Below are 19,878 nucleotides of genomic sequence, written 5' to 3' on the forward strand. Positions count from 1 at the left end.
TAATAAAACAAGTTGTTTTTGGAATTATATATCAAATTAATAACATTTCTCACATTTTGGAGAGTTGTTTACTAAAAGACATGTGTAGCTAAAAAGACATCAAATGTTTCTAAATTTAAATTTTAAAATACTATTAAGGACACTTGACTCTCAGATCATAATGTAAAAATCTTAAAAACAATGTTGATCTTCAGATGGTCTCTGTGTTGCTCTTGCAGATCTGGTTCCTTGCAAAAAAAACCTCAGTTGTCCTCTTCAATGTTTGTGTGAAGGTAATGGCAACAATATTGTGAACATTAATTTGCTATAATAAAAAACAAAATATACCAAATTATCCGAAAATACTCGTTAATTGTAAAGCTTTTATTTTAAAGGGATGTTAAGTCCGCAGCCATTTTCCCACAGCACTGGGCGGAGCGACCAATGAGCTCAGCTCGTGACACTCACGTGATTTGTAAACAGGAAGTGTCTGATCTACACTGCAGTGGGTGAGTGATCAGAATCTAAAATCAATATTGTTTATTTAATAAGCGCAGTTTATGTGAGAGTTTAGTTATTACAACGAAATTGTTTATACTTAATATTATCCGGTGCATTCAAACAGTTTATTGATCAATTCAATGCAAAATAGTTTATTACAGAAATATATGAAACAAAATACGTTTTGACGTTAGTTTAGAATCAGCATATCTGTATTATGATCTATAACGATGACACTGATTACAATGATCAGTACGGTTGTATGTTTGTGTAATATGTTTTGTTGAAAGCAATTCTTTTGTTGTTGTTGAAGATGATTAGATGTGCCCATCACTGAGACTGCATGAATCTTTGACCACAGAACAGATCTGCTGTTGTTTTCCTCATCATGGTGGATTTTCTGGCAGAGAATAATCTGTGTGGACAGGCCATACTGAGAATCGTGTCCAGAGGAAATGCCATCATCGCAGAATTACTCCGACTGTCAGATTTTATTCCAGCCGTTTTCAGACTCAAAGACAAAAGTGACCAGCAGAAATATGGAGACATAATCTGTGACTTCAGCTACTTTAAAGTACTTCCATTTATATATAGCCTATACCTATATTTTATCTTTGAAATAATTTGATCTAGTTCAAACACCTGCCATCATGATACTGTACGTGCCTCTCCTGTGATTCTTTTCTAGGGACAAGAGTATTACGAGAGCAAGCTGGAAGCAAAGCCAGATCTGCAGGATTTGGATGAAGAATTCCGGGAGAACAACATTGAAATATTGACACGGTTCTACCTGGCCTTTGAGAGCGTCCATAAATATGTTGTAGATTTGATAAGGTGTGCGCTGCTTTCAAATGAAACCAATTTATTGGAGATTTTTGACAGAACAGCTAAAATAAGATTAACATTCTTTTAGTTTTATGTACATTCTTTGCGTTTTTATACACGAGGAATGAAATAGAGCAATTTATCCCATTAGTTTTACTGGAGCAAACATGTCAGTTGAATTATTTTTTTTACTGCGTGTGACTCAATGATCAGCGGTCATTTCTGAAAGTAACGTTTTCCTCCGTAGGTACTTGGATGATCTGAATGAAGGAGTTTACATTCAACAAACACTGGAGACTGTTTTACTGAATGAAGATGGAAAACAGCTACTGGTATTATTTGAAATCTCTGTTTAGCTAAAGAAAACTAGACTACATTTATAGAGCAGATCAAATTGTGTGTGTGTTGTGTCAGTGTGAAGCTCTGTACCTGTATGGGGTCATGTTACTGGTCATTGATGAGAAGATGGAAGGAGAGGTGAGAGAAAGGATGCTGGTGTCCTACTACAGATACAGGTGAGACTATATTTACTTAGAAAAGTGTAGAATATGAACATATATTATTTTACATGATAAACTATTGTTAGCTATACATAATAGTGTACAGAATAATAAGATGTGTAAAAATATTCATATAACATGTCAATGGAAAAGCATGTACATATGCTACTAAATAAAAATATAGAAACTAGGGCTGTCAAACGATTAATCGTGATTAATCGCATCCAGAATAAAAGTTTGTGTTTACGTAATTTATGTCGGTATACTGTGCTAATTAATTTTGTATTTATGAACACATACACATAAATGCATTTATTTGAGAAAAATATAAATTAATAAACATTTATTTAGAATTTAAATGATTGTTAAATATAAATTAATACATTTAAATATTTCCTAAATATATAGACAAGTATGTGTATGTTTTGTGTTTATAAATGCAAAATTAATATGCACTGTACACAGATATATATTATGTAAACACAAACTTTTATTCTGGATGCGATTAATCGCGATTAATCGTTTGACAGCCCTAGTAGAAACCCAATAAATAAATCGAATTCATTCCGAAAATTCATTTCACAAGCCGTTCTTTCTCACATCTCCAGTGCCGCTCGCTCCTCGGGCGACTCCAACCTGGACGACATCTGCAAGCTCTTACGCAGCACAGGTTACTCCAGCCAAACGGGAGCCAAACGGCCGCCCAACTACCCCGAGAGCTACTTTCAGAGAGTTCCCATCAACCCCACCTTCATCAGTATGGTGATCGGTCGCCTGCGTTCTGACGACATCTACAACCAGGCAAGAGTGTCGGTTCCTCTTCACACATAATAGCACGTGTTGAATGGTGCATTGAATGGCAAGTTTATGTGTGACAGGTTTCTGCATATCCTCTGCCGGAGCATCGCAGCACAGCTCTGGCCACGCAGGCGGCTATGCTCTGCGTCTGTTTATACTTCACCCCCTCCATCCTGCTCACGCAGCAGGCCAAGATGAGAGAGATCGTGGATAAATACTTCCCTGACAACTGGGTGAGACAGAACTGGAAGTTTATCGTGCTGAACAGAACATTTGTATTTGGATGTTTTGTCATCTTTTGTGGTCATATTTTTATTCTTGTGATGTGAGTTTGGAACTTTACAGCATTTCCTCGTACTGTTTTGTACGATATTACCGAGTCTTGAACTTGTGTGTGAATCCTCAGGTTATAAGCATATATATGGGGATCACTGTGAACTTGGTGGAGGCGTGGGAACCATATAAAGCTGCCAAAACGGCCCTGAACTACACGCTGGACACAGCCAACATCAGAGAACAGGTACTTTTTTGCTTTCACACACACTCAATCTAAACCAGAGTCACTCTGGATTGTGAGGAAGGATGTGCTGTTGTCTCCCATCAGTGAAGATTTCAGGATAAATCATTGTTTTCTTCTCTCAGGCCGGTCGATACGCTGCCAGCGTGGAGAGTTTGAGGCCGCATGTGCAGCAGTTGTTAAAGGAGGGCTTCCTGAGAGAAGAAATCATCCTGGACAACATTCCCAAACTGCTCAACTGCCTTCGTGACTGTAACGTCGCCATCCGCTGGCTGATGCTGCACACTGCAGAGTCTGGTGAGGAAAGTCTGATTTACTATAAACGATGGGAAATTGATCACTCTGCTACTGTTTTTGGTAGTGATTGGAATGCAGTCACTTTTGGTTGGTTTGATACTCAAATAAAACAATAACTTGACTGTTTCTTTTTTATATTAAGCGTATGATCCAAACAACAAGAGATTGCGACAGATCAAAGATCAAGTCATCAATGACTCCAAATACAATCCAAAAATTCTGTTCCAGCTGCTTCTGGATACAGCCCAGTTTGAGTTCATCCTCAAAGAGGTACAATTTTTAAAAGTTATTTAAAAAAATATTATTTAAATCTCTCTCTCTCTCTCTCTCTCTCTCTCTCTCTCTCTCTCTCTCTCTCTCTCTCTCTCTCTCTCTCTCTCTCTCTCTCTCTCTCTCATAAAACAGAGCAAAAGTGTTATAGAATGTTTTTCCAACACTAGTAAAATCAAGACTTTTTGACGTTTTATAAAGCTACGGAAAATTCCTAGTTTCATCTCAAGATGAGTGATCTCACTTTTGACATTGTATTTGTGATTCTCAGATGTTTAAGCAGATGTTGGCGGAGAAACAGCTCAAGTGGGAGAGCTATAAGAAAGAATGTTCAGAGAGAATGATGGAGCTTGCAGAGGTGTTTTCTGGGGTCAAACCGCTCACCAGGGTGGAAAAAAACGGTAAATGCAGGTAGATGATCAGATGCTGTTTAATACACTGTTGACATTACTGTCAATCTGTTCATTTGTTTTATGCCGAAACACCTCAGAGAATCTTCAGGCCTGGTTCAGAGAGATCTCCAAACAGATTGAGTCTCTAAACTATGAGGACTCGACAGCCGCTGGGAGGAAGACTGTGCAGCTCATTCAGGCTCTGGTGGAGGTGAAAACTAATCCGTCATCATGGACTAATCCTCAAGTTGTCCTAAACCAAACATGATGACTATATACGTATATTTATATATATTAAGGTGCAAGAGTTCCACCAGCTAGAGTCGAACCTGCAGGTGTGTCAGTTCCTGGCGGACACGCGCAAGTTCCTCCATCAGATGATTCGCACCATCAACATCAAGGAGGAAGTTCTCATCACTATGCAGATAGTGGGGGATTTGTCTTACGCCTGGCAGATCATTGACAGGTGATGGCATCACGCTGGCATCACATTGGCGTTTGTGTGCTGTTTAAAGTTTGTTAACATTCTGTTCCAAATGTGTTGCTCACAGCTTCACTTCAATGATGCAAGAGAGCATTAGAGCAAAGCCCTCGATGGTGACCAAACTCAGAGCCACTTTTCTAAAGGTGAGACCGGTCAGCATTTAATGGTTAACACACGCCACTAGAATTCTAACACTTTGCACGATTCTAATTGAGAGTGTAACGTGAGTTTTGTAAATGGGAACAGCTGGCTTCTGCTCTGGATCTGCCTCTACTGCGAATCAACCAGGTCAACAGTCCCGATCTGCTCAGCGTGTCCCAGTTCTACTCCGGAGAGCTGGTGGCTTACGTCAGAAAGGTTTGGTTTTAAGAAGCTCATCTCATAGCATTTCATTTCAAATACAACTCAAATGTCTTGGTTTGGACAATTGCTTTGAATGAGTATATTAACAAAATGTTTCTGCCAGGTCTTGCAGATTATTCCAGAGAGTATGTTCACCTCACTGGCCAAAATCATCAAACTGCAGACCCATGACATTATGGAAGTGCCCACACGTCTGGACAAAGACAAACTCAAGGACTACGCTCAGCTCAGCGCCCGCTATGAGGTATGTGAGTTACAAGGACAACCTCACAGTCTGATTCTGAATCTTCCATTCATCACAGTACTGCAGAATAAAGCTGGAAACGTACGTTACACTAGTAAAGTGAAAAACAACAAAAAACATAACATAAAAAAAAGTAATAATAAAGTCCACTCGTAAGTGCCAGTGCATGCCTGTTAAACATACTTAATGTGATCTAGCTACACAGATGGATAGAAGTGAAGTATTTTTACTCAAGTACATTTTTCAAGTCTGTACTTAACGAGTTTGTTTTTACTCTGGAAAAGAATTACTGTACTACATTATAAAGCATATATCATCCGTTTACTCCACTACATTTCACAAATAAGTTTTTTTTCTTAAGTACATTTGTAAAAATACTTTGTAAAAGAAAGTACAAGAAGTATTTAAAGGCAAAAAACAACATTTATTTATGAAATGTTGTGGCGTGTAAAGTATGATATATGCTTTATAATGTAGTGACGTAACATTTTTCATATGATATATATCACTGTCTAGCTTTAATAATAAATAGGGCTGTCAAATGATTAATCATGATTAATTGCATCCAGAATAAAAGTTTGTGTTTACCTAACATATGTCGGTGTACTGTGCATATTAATTTTGTATTTATGAGCACATACACATCAATGCATATTTTTAAGAAAAATATTAAATATAACAATTAATAAACGTTGATATAGAATTTCGGTTATTGGTAAATATAAATAAATACATTTAAATATTTCCTAAATATATATACAAGTATGTGTATGTTTTTGTGTTTATAATACAAGATTAATATGCACAGTACACAGACATATATTATGTAAATGAAAACTTCTATTCTGGATGCGATTAATCGCGATTAATCGTTTGACGGCCCTAAAAATATTTCAATGATCTCATTAATCTTTATTTGACAGGTAGCTAAACTCACTCATGCCATTTCAGTCTTTACTGAAGGCATTCTGATGATGAAGACCACACTTGTCGGCATTATCGAGGTACATTGCATTTGCCTTTGTGTGCTGTTTGTGGAGTATTTTTAGAGATGAGAAACTTTTGGAGGATGGTATTAGGGAGGAGCTCCTCAAACGTGCTAAATTGCATATTTGTTTCAGAGTAGGGGTTTTTCTCTGTCTGTCTGTCTGTCTTCCTACACATGAATTTTAAGAAACAAAACCAAGTTAAAGATGGTTTGACTGATAGCTTTATTAAATTTATGATAATAATCGTATTCTAATATTATAGTTTAATTACAAATAATTATAGTTTAACGTTAAATATAATTTAAAGATAACTTTTAATATTTGAATCTATGGAATATTATGATAATATTGTTATTGTAAATTCTTTTGGCCACTACAATCATGTAGTGAAAATGGCTGTCCTTTTTGGAAGCGGAGCATTTTGATCATTTTTTATTTTTTTTATTTCAAGTAACGCGCAGCAATGAATTCTTCACAGTAACCTATATTAAATAGCATTAATTTTGAGTTCATGTTCACTTCAAGGTTCCTGAAATCAGATATTTGTATTTTTTGACATAATGTTTGTTTGTGTAATACATTTTTATGAATTACGAGCGTGTCGGTTTCAGGTGGATCCAAAGCAGCTTTTGGAGGACGGTATTAGGAAGGAGCTCGTCAAGCGTGTCGCCTACGCCCTGCACAAGGGTCTCATATTCAACCCCAAGGCTAAAGTGAGATAACCTTCATCTTGCACCTGCTTTACAGTTTGACCGCTGTATTTGTTTGAATACTTGTAAAATATTTTCCATTCTGTGTTGTGTGATTCCCGTTCCTCATTCCCATCATTCCTGATATCAGCCCAGTGAACTGATGCCCAAGCTGAAAGAAATGGCTGCCACCATGGATGGGTTTTATCGCTCGTTCGAATACATTCAGGACTACGTGAGCATCTACGGACTGAAGATCTGGCAGGAGGAAGTGTCCCGTATCATCAACTACAACGTAGAGCAGGAGTGTAACAGCTTCCTCAGGACAAAGGTTTAACAACCTTAGGCTTGTTTGAAATGTTCGATTGTGATGTTCAGTTTAGTGCTGTTAACCTAAAGATCCTTCATTTCAGATCCAAGACTGGCAGAGCGTTTACCAGTCCACCCACATTCCAATTCCTAAATATCCGTCAGTCGATGAATCCGCCACGTTCATAGGACGACTCTGCAGGGAAATCCTAAGAATCACAGATCCAAAGTGAGTCGGAATAAACTGCTTACTGGATGGTTATTTGGCAGAGTTTCCAGAAGTTTAACGTTCCTTATCGTTATTTCTGGCAGAACGACGTGTTACATCGATCAGCTCAACACCTGGTATGACCTAAAGTCACATCAGGAAGTGACCAACAACCGACTCTTTTCTGAGATTCAGGACACGCTGGGAACTTTTGGGCTGAACGGACTCGACCGTCTCTTGTGTTTCATGATTGTGAAAGAGCTGCAGGTAAACGCTCAGGGTGGAAAAACGACACATTTCCTTCAAAAAATACAAATCATTTTTGACAATATGCGAAACAGTAAATGTAACTTGTATATTAAAGTAAATAATACAATTCAAATCAATAATACACTTTTGCTTCTCCTCTGCAGAATTTTCTGACAGTCTTGCAGAAGAACATCCTCAAGGACAAAGCTGTGGTTGATATCTTTAAAGCTCTGATGACAGCTGTCAATCCTGTCAAAGGCATTGTGGGTAAGTGTGACCATCATTACTGGACTTTAGATCTTACACAATAATTATTAATACTGTATATCATATTTTTTATCATTAAATATCAGCAAATGCAAGCAAAGTGTATGCCAATGCTGTGGCCAAAACCCAAAAGATCTGGGCGGCGTATCTGGAAGCCATCATGAAGGTATTCATCTATTACTGAACCTTTTGTTTTGCATTCATGCTCTCTAATTCTTTATTTTTCTATTACATTCATGATGAAATGAACTTTTCACAGGTGGGTCAGATGCAGATCTTGAGGCAACAGATCGCTAATGAACTGAACTACTCTTGCAAATTTGACTCGAAACATCTCGGTGCAGCACTGGATAATCTGAACAAGTTTGTTGGAATTTTTTTTTTTTGTAAATGCAGTAAAACAGACAGCTTAAAATAAAATTAATGCATTTCAGGTCTCTTCTGCTCGATATTGAAGCACATTATCAGGATCCATCGCTGCCGTACCCTAAAGAGGACAACACGCTTCTTTACGAGATCACTGCTTACCTGGACGCGGCTGGAATCCACAACCCACTGAACAAAGTTAGTCCCTCAACCTATTGTCAACCCAATGTCATATTTCATAAAGGAACAATGTGATATCTTAACATTGTCGTTCGATTTCCCACTTTCAGATTTACATCACAACCAAACGTCTGCCTTATTTTCCCATTGTGAACTTCCTGTTCCTCATTGCACAACTGCCCAAACTGCAGTACAGTAAGACCCAAGGTCCGTGCAAGCATATTCAGGAATTATAACAATAGATATCAAGGTTCTTGCTTGTGTTTTTGTGATAGAGAACGTTTGTATTTTCACAGGAATGACATGCAAGAAGGCTGCAGATCCGGTCGACTGGGCTCCTCTCGTCCTGGGTCTCTTGACGCTGCTTAAACAGTTTCACTCCAGATACACCGTACAATTCCTGGCTCTGATTGGCCAGTTTATTCGCTCCATAATGGAGCAGTGCACCAGGTATGTCATGACAGGGAAGCCTGTCCAGAAAATAAAAAAATTATGCATAAACAAGGTTTTTAAGACAATAAGATTTATTTACGCGACTTAGGCAAGCTTTCCTTCAATGTTTTAAATCTCACTTTATTCATACAAAATATATGTAAAGAAATCAAATTTCTTGTTTCTTTCTTTTGATGCAAGGGATGGATTTTGTTATGATAATGTGTGCACTTTTCTGGACTAGAAGTGTTAAAAGAACAGTTCATCCTCGAGTTGTTATAAATCTGTATACATTTCTTTGTTCTGTTGAACACAAAAGAAGATATTTTGAAGAATGTAGCAGTTTTGACTACCATTGTAATTTTTCCTACTATGGAAGTCAGTGGTGGCCAAGAGCTGTTTGGTTACAAGCATTCTTCCAAATTTCTTTCTCTTAGTTCATCAGAACGAAGACATTTATACACATTTGAACTCGAGGGTGAGAAAAAGAAAGCACAGAATTACAATTTTTGTCTTTTCTTGCAGTCAAAAGGTTCCAGATATGCCTTCAGATGTAATCGGAGCATTAATGTTTCTGGAGGACTATGTGCGGTGCACTAAACTGCCTAGAAAGGTACCGTGAAATTTGACTGAGAGTTGTACCGTTCATTTCTTTAATGACACAATATTCTTGGGGAATGCATGTGGTTTTTAAAAGCAGTTTTTCTGTGATTTCTCAGGTGGCGGAGGCTCACGTGCCGAGTTTCATCTTTGATGAATTTAGAACTGTGCTGTGAGTGTGCTTGTCAAATCATGTTTGATTCCATTTGAGTATTTCTTGAAGCACTAATAAAATGAGCGACTAGCATTTTGTAACATTTAAATGTTGTGTTCGATTTGTAATACTGATATTGTAGCTGTTACTGATCAAATGTAATAAAAAGCCCTATGTGTACTTTTTATTCAACTATAAAATCTGAAAGAAAAGAAAAGTGTTTTGTTTTTATAAAGTAAAATGTAGTTTACCATTCGGTTCACACTTGACAGTGTAGCAACTTTGAAAGGAAAATGTGTAGTCACGTGGGCTACACCTTTATCACACAACACACATACACGAGACATCATTTGAACGAAAGTTTTACTTAATCTTAAATATATTACAATACTGAATGGATACTGTATGAAAAAACAAACGGTTATCATTTGAATTATCGGTCTACAGTATGTACAGCACACAACAAAAGAAAACAGGCATGAAGAATCTATGACTACAAACACCGTGTACACGGATTATGAACAGAAGGGAAACAACACAGGGTGTGAGAGCTGTTGAATTAGCATAAGGCATTAAAAAAACAAGACTCCAAATGTAAATCTGAGCTGCAAAAAGAACCAACGAGTGTTAAAGTCCATATTCTCTTACAGTAAACACTGTCCTGCATTTACGTAGTGTGAGTCTCGAGTCTGTTTTTTGTTTATGATCTCCGTATGTTGTTTAATACCCAAGTACATCCAACAGTATTTTAGTTGAGTCCTCCATCCAGGGGTCAATGCACTGAGACGTCTAAACAAATGCAATGTTTTAAAATGACAGTGACTGGTTACCAAATTGATTCTAGTGTGAACCGCCAGGACAGTGTGCTTTTTTGAAAAGACAGACCAGGGTCACAGTGAACAGAGTATTGCTTCAGAGCGTTTTGTAAACTGAAAGAAACTGAACGGTGTTAATGCCAAATGAAAGTTCTTAAAACAATGATCTCACGATGACATTGAACGTATACACAAAAAATGAAGAATAATTTTAACCTCAGTTTGCACAAAAACCTATTGCAGTTTTAATCATTCTAAAGCACTTAATTGTCAATTGGGATGAACTATGTACATGTAATACTGGGGAGGGAAAGACTTTACAAAGTTACCTTAAAAATACCTCATATGCGTCGTCATGGAGATGTTAGTTGTGGATTACAGGCAGAGTGCAAAAATCAGTGCAGACAGATCAAACGCACAGCAGACTATGTACAGATGAAAAACTGCTATTACTAATACAATACTGACCGCAAAAGTGGGCAATGTAATAAAGGCTGGATGGTCACATGACCGGCATTCATGAGCGATACTGCAGCGTTTCTCTGTGTGAAGACAGTCATGCCGCAAACAAGAGCAAACACCAAGGGCTAACAAAGACAAAGGTGGGATTATGGGTTAGTCTACATGAAGTTATTCAAATTGAAACAATGAGATTTGTTCTTCCCTAAATGTATAAAGTTTACATTAATAATTGATGTGAATGACTGTCAGGTAAATGAGCGATTTCTGAGAAATGTTGTTAAAAATAGAAATCAACAATTTTATGAATGCGTGTTAAAAGGATAGTTCAACCAAAAATGAAAATTCTGTTATGAATTACTCAACCTCAAGTTGTTCCTTTATACATTTCTTTGTTCTGTTGAACACAAAGAAAGATATTTAGAAAAAGGTTAGCAACTGAGATTTCAGGGGTACCATTGACTACCATAGTAGAAATTATCTTAGAGAAAAAAATCTAATGGGAGACAAAGGTGCCCCAGAACGGTTTGCTTTCTGACATTCTTCAAAATATCCTTTTGTTCAACAGAACAAAAAATTAGACCATTTTTTTCTACTATGGTAGTCAACCGAACAAAGACATTTAGACAGGTTTGGAACAACTTGAGGATGAGTCATTCATGATAGAAATTTCATTTTGGGGTGAACTGTCTTTTAAATGTCTGTTCTGTGTGTGCATTGAAAAAAAATGTGTATCTGCTTATGTAAATAAAAAAACAAAGTGGTTAACCAATAGGCTGCCTATACGCTCATGATGGGGAAGGGGTGGAGCAAGTGAGCAAGCGTTTGTTATATTTAGGCTGTAATTGTTTGGTTATCGATTTCAAATATAAATAGCATTTCTCAGAAACACCCAGAAAAACATTTACTGTTACATTCACAAATCTCAGAGTTTAGTCGAAAATATTTTTGCGTACTGTGTTTTCATCTCTACCGCAATCCTGTAACTTCTCTGCAATGTATCAAAATCAACTACATTTCCAATTACTTTGACACGCAAAGATTTCACCGTCACTTTATGCATCACAAAAAAGAAGTATCTGAACAACCAGCTAAAGTCACATTTCTAACATATGAGAATGATCAAAAATGTGAAATGACAAAAATGACATTCTGCTGCGTCCATGACGAAAACAAACTCTTTCGAAAGTTTAACAGAGACAAACTACGACCTTGTGCACATAACAAGACAGAAGCTCATTGCTCATTGACTTCATTCATTTTACAAATCACAATTACCAAACCATTTTCACCCCGACTGTAGTTGTGTTGCGATACTAAACATGCATCCTCAAATAAACCCCAAAAGCTACACAAGACGCTTATTTCTTGCGCACATTTGACTTTTGGTGGTATTGTGGAAGTGATGTTTTTGAAGTTACGTTATGAAGTTATGCAGACTTAAACAATGAAACTAGCCTAATTGAAAACTATGTACTTCAATTACAAGGTAGTTCACCCAACTGTAGCTACAATCCCAAAATATCCTCTTATAAAAACCGTTATTATCGTAGCATCTGCAACTACACAATCTGAATGCGTCTGTAGTGCACATGTACTGTAGGGCAGTGGTTCTCAAACTGGGGGCCGTGGCCTCCTGGGGGCCCCAAGATGCTTCCAGGGGGGCACAGATCTTGTGGCATTTTAGAAATATAGATATCTATCATACATTTTGTGCAATCAAACATCAGAAAAACAACGCCACCAACCAAAAGAATTGATGTTTTAGCATTGTTTAACTGAATATTTTCTTGGTTTAATTAAAATTTTAAGTTTAAGATTATAAGTCTTTATTTGGGGGCCCGCAAAGCATTGCACTCTACACAAAGGGGGCCTTACAACAAAAAACCACTTTTGAGAAGTGTTTGAGAACCACTGCTGTAGGGTGTGTCATCAGAAAAACCAAGACTGAGAAGGGCATTCTTGCAGAAAACACAATCGTGCGACAAGCTTTTGTCTCGTACCGTGCACTAGGCTTTTGAGGGAATTTGGGATGAATTTTGAAAATTTTGGAAGTCCCTCACAAGACAGTCCTGCCACGCTTTCCACAACCAAGCACAAAGCGAAAAATAGCACAATCTCACATTTCACTCATTGTTTCTGAATTATATGACATATGTACAGAATTCTCTGAGAAAAGGCGATGATATGAACGGGACTGGATATGCTCTTGCCTTCCGTTGTAGCCAACAGCAACGCGAACATGAACGAATCTTACCAGTTTAGACAGAGCTGTCCTCCGATACATGCGGCACCTTGTGTGAAAGATCTTCAAACATTTTTACATCATTACACTACAAGGAATCTATAAACATGTTTTCTCATGCATACAGCAGTAGGTTCTACAGTGACGGCGTGCTTTCAAAACAACTTTGCGGTTACTTTCTGCTCAAGAATGAGCATCTTGCACCCAGGCAATAAGGGCACCGATCACAAAACGGCATGTTTGTTTGGAGGCGGGGCGGGACGGGACGGGCTGTGTGTGGGGTCACTGGAGGGCGGGGTTTAACGGGGCACGAGCAGCTTGTTGTTTGTGTGTCTGCTCAGCACAGCTGTCGTTCTGGGTTTGTCTCTTGATGAAATCGTGTTCCTGAGTCCTGTTGTTGTAAGAATGACAGCAGGAATGAGAATTTGATACCGTGCTCCAGGGTTAGACGGCTCAGCGCGGCAAACGCTGAACAGACATTTGACATTAGAGCACACCACGTCCAACTCTTCCATTTAATCGTCCTTTAGTGTTTGTTTCTCCATTTTATTATTTGTTTCATTTTCTCATCCATACAAAGGCAGAGGAAAATCCTTAAGGAGTTGTCGAGCTCTTTTATATTGATGTTTCCCACAGCTGAAATGTGCAGATGACATGTTAGTAAATATTACTATGTTATAGTATGATTCATCTGAAGAGATGATCACATTAGATTTTAATGTGAAAGATTTATTCAAACCCATTTTCTGTCTATTGGTATTCTGCTAATTGAAAAAGTGATTCAAATGAAACTAAGTATCTTTTGGTTCCAAGACTTGATGTTATAAACTTGCAAATCCAATGCATAGTTCTTCCTAAATGTTTATAAATGATTGCATTTTGAATAGCAATAAATATTATATAACAGGAAGAGTCTTACCCTTGCACTTTGTCTGTTGGCCTTCCTGTCCTCATCCGGAAGGGGAGGCATGGGGTACGGGTATCTCCGGCTAGAGGCGATGGAGCCCGTTGAGGAGGTGGGTGATTTGGCCGGTGACAGCGTTCTGAGGGATCAGAAAGATACAACATTAGAAACAATGTACATGAACTGGATAACAGCACCGAGAGCCAAAGCACACATGGATCTGTCACCTTTGACCCCTTAGAAGGTCAAAGGGAGTTTCCACTGCAAGCAAAGATCATCCAAAATCACTGACTTCATCAGTCCTTGCCACAAAAATACCCACTGGCACTGGGTAGATACTGCAGCGCAAGGTAGTGCTTTTTTGACAAACAAACGCTCTCGTCGTCATGTGGTTTACAGACATGGCAGACATGACGAGGTGATCAGGACAGACACGTGACAGCAGCTGTACAATAATGACACCATAAAGTGAGAAAAAGACAAACTTCACAAGCTAAACTGAAGCTGGCATGCAGAGAGAAGACAATGTGTTTGATAAAGACAAAACGGTGAAGGGCAAATAATGTCCAAAAATGACAGAGTACTTCAACTACAATTATCGTGAATTTACACAAAATGTCTGGGTTAATCTCACAAAATAATACAGTATATATTTTTGTATTAATTAACCATTTTTAAAAAGAAAAGCAAGCCTATATTTAGGACTTTTATTAGGAGTTTATGCAGTGTAAAATTAGTTTCATAGCAATCATTCTCATTAATTTAATATGATTAATTTTTTTAATCATCAAAAATTAACTATTTAAATCAGCATGAACTAAAAGCACACCTTATTCTACCATAAATACTTCGATTTTACATTACTGAAATGTTTGTTCGATATATGCTTAACTGTTACTAATATAAAAATGCAATCACATTGAACAAAAATCTAATGGTCCTAAAAATTCTTAAATTAAAGTTTTGTGAGATTCGCCCAACTATATGGCCCTCATTTATCAAACGAACGTAGAAACCAGCGTACATCCTAGCGAAATAATCCGCTTACGACAACACTCACGTGTGATTCATTAAACTTTCGTATGCGGCCAATTCTGTAGTACGAATAATCATACCTTGATAAATGCGGTGGCTGAAATCGATCGTAATTTAAATATCACGCCCCTATAAATTCAGGGTGTAGACTCCTCGCCCCTAGATTTTGCGACATGGAGAAACGTAATACGGCCAAAAAGAGGAAGTTTTCAGATTTAGAAATTGAATCTTCAACCTTGAAAAGCGGAATCAAAGAAACTAATAAAAAACAGTTTGGAAAGACTACTGCGGTCAACAGCGTTGGCATAGTGAACCGAACTGCAGCTCATCAGGTTTGTATTTTTTATTGGATATGTATGTTTTGTAAATATCACCGCAAATTATTATTGTTTTACTATTATTTTTACACTGAAATTACTGTTGTTTTAAATTACTTTGTTTGTGTTTAAACAAAATTATAATCTTGACTTCAGTCTTGAAGAACTTTGTTTGAGTTAGCTTACATTAATGTGTTCATAGTAAAACGAATGTAGATATAAATGACATTTTTGCGGCGCAATTATAGTATGTTTATATGTAAATGTTTTTACAATTATCTTCATTTAGGTGAAGAAAAAATGGTCTGTGGCGGAGGAGACAGATGCATGTTTCTAAAGAGGATATATGTTTAAAATCTAATGCTGCTAATCTTGCATTTCAGGCTGCTTAAATCAAGCACGCACAGTTTCATGTTTGTTTCATTAATTTTTTAATCTTTCAGATCTGTTGGAGGAAAGAACCAGTGGTATTCAGCCCCCACAAACCCGCCTGGAGCCTGCCACACAAAGCCTCGAGCTGTGACCCAGTGTGTGTCTTCACACACCCAAGCACAAATAAACATCTCACAAATAAAAAAACATTAAGCCATGCGTTTTGTCTGTTTTCATTAGAGTGCATATTTGTCAAACAAAGCAGCTATCACCTTGAAAATAGATAAATTTACCCATTGCTTGTAATTATATTGATTATTGTTGTATTTAATGTTTTACTTTTAATTGTGTATTTTAATTGTCGTAAATGATCCTAGAAGTAGCCTAAAGTCTAAAAACCCTCGTTAACCTTGTAATTTCAAACAATTAAATGTTCATATAATTAGGCTAGAAAAGAAAATACTTTATTAATGTAATGAAAATAAGAAATTGCTTTGGAATCTATTTTTACGTTTGTTATACTAAACGCAAAAAAATGTAATTTTCTATTTGTCATTATTCCTCACGACCGCTCACGTCCATATTGATGAATGCCAAAAATGTTTTGCGTGGAAGCAAGCGTACGCACAGTTTTCTGGCTACTTGGCCTTTTCAGAGGAGTTCAAGCGAGTCTTTCGATACCCTGCCAGTGGCCCAGAGTCGTCCAGGAAGCTACTAAATCTCCAACAGGGCCATCGCAGTGTGACTGACTACGCTATCCAGTTCCGGACGATTGCAGCAGGGAGCAGCTGGGATGACGAGGCACTCATGGCATGCTTCCTGAACGGTCTCTCTGGCTCAATTCAAGATGAACTTGCTACCCGGGAACCATAAGAAGGTCTTGAGCATCTGATCAAACTAGCTTCCCGCATTGACAACCGACTGAGAGAAAGGGAATTTCATCGCAGACCTCTCTGCCCGTTCTCCACCGGTCCCAGTCCTGAGTTTCATCTATCTCTCTCACAAGCACCTCCAGAACCCATGCAACTGGGACGTACCCGCCTCTCCCAGACAGAAAGAGACTGTCGGATGAGGGAACGTTGCTGCCTGTATTGTGGCAGACCCAGCCATCTCCGTCATGCCTGTCCCGAGCTTCAGGGAAACGCCCCAACCCTTGCAGACCAGGGAGAACTGTAACGGGGAATGTAAGCACCTCCCATCCGTCCAACTCCCACTTCCTTCTTGCAGTCACCCTCTCCTGGGACAATCAAGAGCTATCCCTACGAGCGCTGGTGGACTCTGGTGCTGCAGGAAATTTTATGGACGGTACCTGGGCCAAAGAAAACTACATCCCTACTGACTCTCTTACCTTTCCCTTGAAGGTCACTGCGCTGGATGGGAGACCTCTGGGGCCAGGCCTAGTTTCCCGAGCTACTACCCCTCTTCGCATGACTATCCTTCGACACAAGGAGATGATACGGTTTCATCTCATCCCCTCTCCCGAGTTCCCCCTCATTCTTGGATACCCCTGGCTCTGTGATCACAACCCGGACATTGACTGGGCTGTGGGGTCCATCAGCCAGTGGGGCCCCACGTGCCATGCCACATGCCTATTCTCGAGTTCCCCTGACCCTTCTCCCGAGGTTCTAGAGTCCATTGATCTGTCCCGAGTCCCCAAGTGTTACCATGACCTTAAGATGGTGTTCAGCAAACTGAAGGCCACCACGTTACCACCCCACAGGCTCTACTACTGCACCGTTGATCTGCTTCCAGGCACCTGCCCTCCCAGGGGCCGGATCTTTTCTCTGTCTCCGCCAGAATGGCTTGCTATGGATTCCTATATCCAGGATGCCCTAGCAGCGGGCTTGATTCGTTCGTCCACCTCACCTGCAGGGGCAGGTTTTTTTGTGGCCAAGAAGGATGGGGGACTACGTCCCTGTATCGACTACCGAGGGCTCAATAGCATCACAGTACGTAACTGGTACCCTCTACCCCTCATGGCCACGGCTTTTGAGTTACTGCAAGGAGCATCCCTCTTCACCAAGCTGGATCTGCGGAATGCATACCATCTTGTGTGGATCAGGCAAGGCGATGAGTGGAAGACTGCTTTTAACACTCTCACCGGTCACTACGAATACCTTGTGATGCCCTTTGGCCTGACCAATGCCCCGGCTGTTTTCCAAGCCCTTATTAACGATGTGCTCCGGGATATGCTCAACCTCTTTGTGTTCGTCTATCTGGATGACATCCTCATCTTTTCGGCCTCCGCTCATGAACATACGGAGCATGTCAGAAGAGTCCTCAAACGTCTTCTCGATAACCACTTGTACGTCAAGCCCGAAAAGTGTGAGTTCCATGCCTCTCGAGTACAGTTCTTGGGATTTGTAGTGGAACCTGGCCTTGTCCAGATGGACCAAAAGAAGGTTGAGGCGGTAGCAGATTGGCCCGCCCCCACGTCCCTCAAAGAAGTCCAACGCTTCCTCGGGTTCACGAACTTCTACCGGATGTTCATCAGAAACTTCAGTTCTATAGCAGCTCCTCTCTCTGCCCTCACCAAGGGTTGTGTCGCTGAGTTTCGGTGGGGGGCGGAAGCTGAGGCAGCCTTCGTGAACCTAAATCAGCGGATCATCTCTGCTCCCATTCTGACGCTTCCCGATACGGACAAGCCTTTTGTGGTGGAGGTAGATGCATCTGAAGTGGGGGTTGGAGCAGTACTGTCCCAGAGAGGTGACGACAAAAAACTCCACCCTTGTGCCTTTCTCTCGCACCGGCTCACACCCACAGAGAGGAACTATCACGTAGGAGACCGTGAGCTCCTGGCGGTCAAATTGGCACTAGAGGAGTGGAGACATTGGCTCGAGGGGGCAGCACATCCTTTTCAAGTACTCACGGACCATAAGAATCTAGAGTATATTCAACAAACCAAACGGTTTAACTCTAGACAAGCACGTTGGTCCCTCTTTTTTAACCGGTTCCAGTTTGTCCTCACCTTTCGGCCCGGTTCTAAAAATCTCAAGCCTGACGCCCTGTCCCGAGTATATGCTCCCACCACTCGAGAGGACACTGACATACCCATAATCCCCAACACCAAGACTGTGGCACCCGTTTCATGGGTTATTGAGAGAACAGTGCGACAAGCCCTAGCCAGGGAACCGGATCTGGGAGGGGGGCCTCCCAATCGTCTGTTCGTCCCTAAGGCTGTACGTGCTCAGGTTCTCTTCTGGGGACACTCTTCCCGCCTCACTTGCCACCCTGGCATCGATCGCACCCTCGAGTTCCTCCGAAGACGGTTCTGGTGGCCCACGATCAAAGAGGATGTCAGCACCTTCGTCAAGGCATGCCACATATGCAACCAGAATAGACCTCCAGTCTCTGCCCTCAGGGGTTACTCCATCCGCTGTCCATTCCCCATCGGCCCTGGTCCCACATCTCACTGGACTTCATCACTGGTCTTCCCTCATCCCAAGGCAACACAGTGATTCTAGTCGTCATTGACAGGTTCTCCAAGGCAGCCAGATTTATCCCTTTGCCCAAATTACCCTCTGCTAAAGAGACTGCTGACCTGATTATAATCCATGTTTTTCGTGTTTTCGGTATCCCCCAGGATATAGTTTCGGACAGAGGCCCCCAATTCTCTTCTAGATTCTGGAAAGCATTCTGCCAGCTCCTTGGAACCTAAGCCAGTCTGTCGTCTGGGTACCACCCTGAGTCTAACGGGCAGACGGAGCGGATGAACCAGGAACTGGAGACTACTCTCAGGTGCATGGCCTTGAGCAACCCTTCCACCTGGTCTTCATTCATTGTTTGGGCAGAATATGCCCACAACACCCTACGCTCTTCTGCCACTGGGATGTCTCCCCATGAATGCCAGTTTGGCTATGCTCCCCTGTTGTTTCCTGACCAAGACGTGGTAGTTGGTGTTCCCTCAGCCACATCATTCATCAGACGCTGTCGACTCACATGGAGAAAGGTCCATCACAATCTTTTACGCGCCTCTCAGTCTTACCAACGGCAGGCCAACAGACGCCGCCGACCCGGTCCCACCCTTCGCCCTGGTCAGAGGGTATGGGGTATGTGGACTATTGCTTGCTTGCTTCCCGAGACTGGATTTCTTCTGTGACCTCCATTTTTTGGTATGT

At 40.2% G+C, this 19,878-nt stretch overlaps 2 protein-coding genes across 4 annotated transcripts in view; one reads left to right on the plus strand and one right to left on the minus strand.

Moving 5' to 3' along the window:
• Positions 1-410: 410 nt before the first annotated feature.
• Positions 411-9,844, plus strand: washc5 (WASH complex subunit 5). Of its 3 annotated transcripts, none has more exons than XM_057339148.1 (29): positions 411-488; positions 842-1,054; positions 1,169-1,314; positions 1,553-1,637; positions 1,720-1,820; positions 2,414-2,606; positions 2,684-2,836; positions 3,010-3,123; positions 3,246-3,417; positions 3,560-3,687; positions 3,959-4,088; positions 4,178-4,290; positions 4,379-4,545; positions 4,631-4,706; positions 4,810-4,920; positions 5,030-5,170; positions 6,094-6,174; positions 6,771-6,872; positions 7,000-7,179; positions 7,262-7,386; positions 7,470-7,632; positions 7,779-7,881; positions 7,968-8,047; positions 8,141-8,244; positions 8,316-8,445; positions 8,538-8,634; positions 8,724-8,877; positions 9,385-9,472; positions 9,579-9,844. In XM_057339148.1, the coding sequence occupies exons 2-29, from the start codon at positions 869-871 to the stop codon at positions 9,633-9,635; spliced, it is 3,480 nt and encodes a 1,159-aa protein (XP_057195131.1). In that variant the 5' UTR covers positions 411-488; positions 842-868; the 3' UTR covers positions 9,636-9,844. The 3 variants fall into 3 exon arrangements, with proteins under 3 accessions (XP_057195131.1, XP_057195130.1, XP_057195132.1); XM_057339147.1 differs by having other exon boundaries at positions 425-488; positions 794-1,054; XM_057339149.1 differs by lacking the exon at positions 411-488 and having other exon boundaries at positions 516-1,054.
• A 115-nt stretch (positions 9,845-9,959) lies between these two features.
• adam22 (ADAM metallopeptidase domain 22) overlaps positions 9,960-19,878 on the minus strand; it is a 59,635-nt gene continuing 49,716 nt past the window's right edge. Inside the window, exons 31-32 of the mRNA XM_057339150.1 lie at positions 14,052-14,175; positions 9,960-13,768 (exon numbers count right to left, since the gene is read on the minus strand). Of these exons, the coding sequence (XP_057195133.1) occupies positions 13,748-13,768; positions 14,052-14,175 (145 nt within the window). The 3' untranslated portion in view covers positions 9,960-13,747. The remainder of the gene's footprint in view (positions 13,769-14,051; positions 14,176-19,878) is intronic.

Source organism: Triplophysa rosa, linkage group LG8 (genome assembly GCF_024868665.1).
Source record: "Triplophysa rosa linkage group LG8, Trosa_1v2, whole genome shotgun sequence".
Lineage (NCBI taxonomy): Eukaryota > Metazoa > Chordata > Actinopteri > Cypriniformes > Nemacheilidae > Triplophysa > Triplophysa rosa.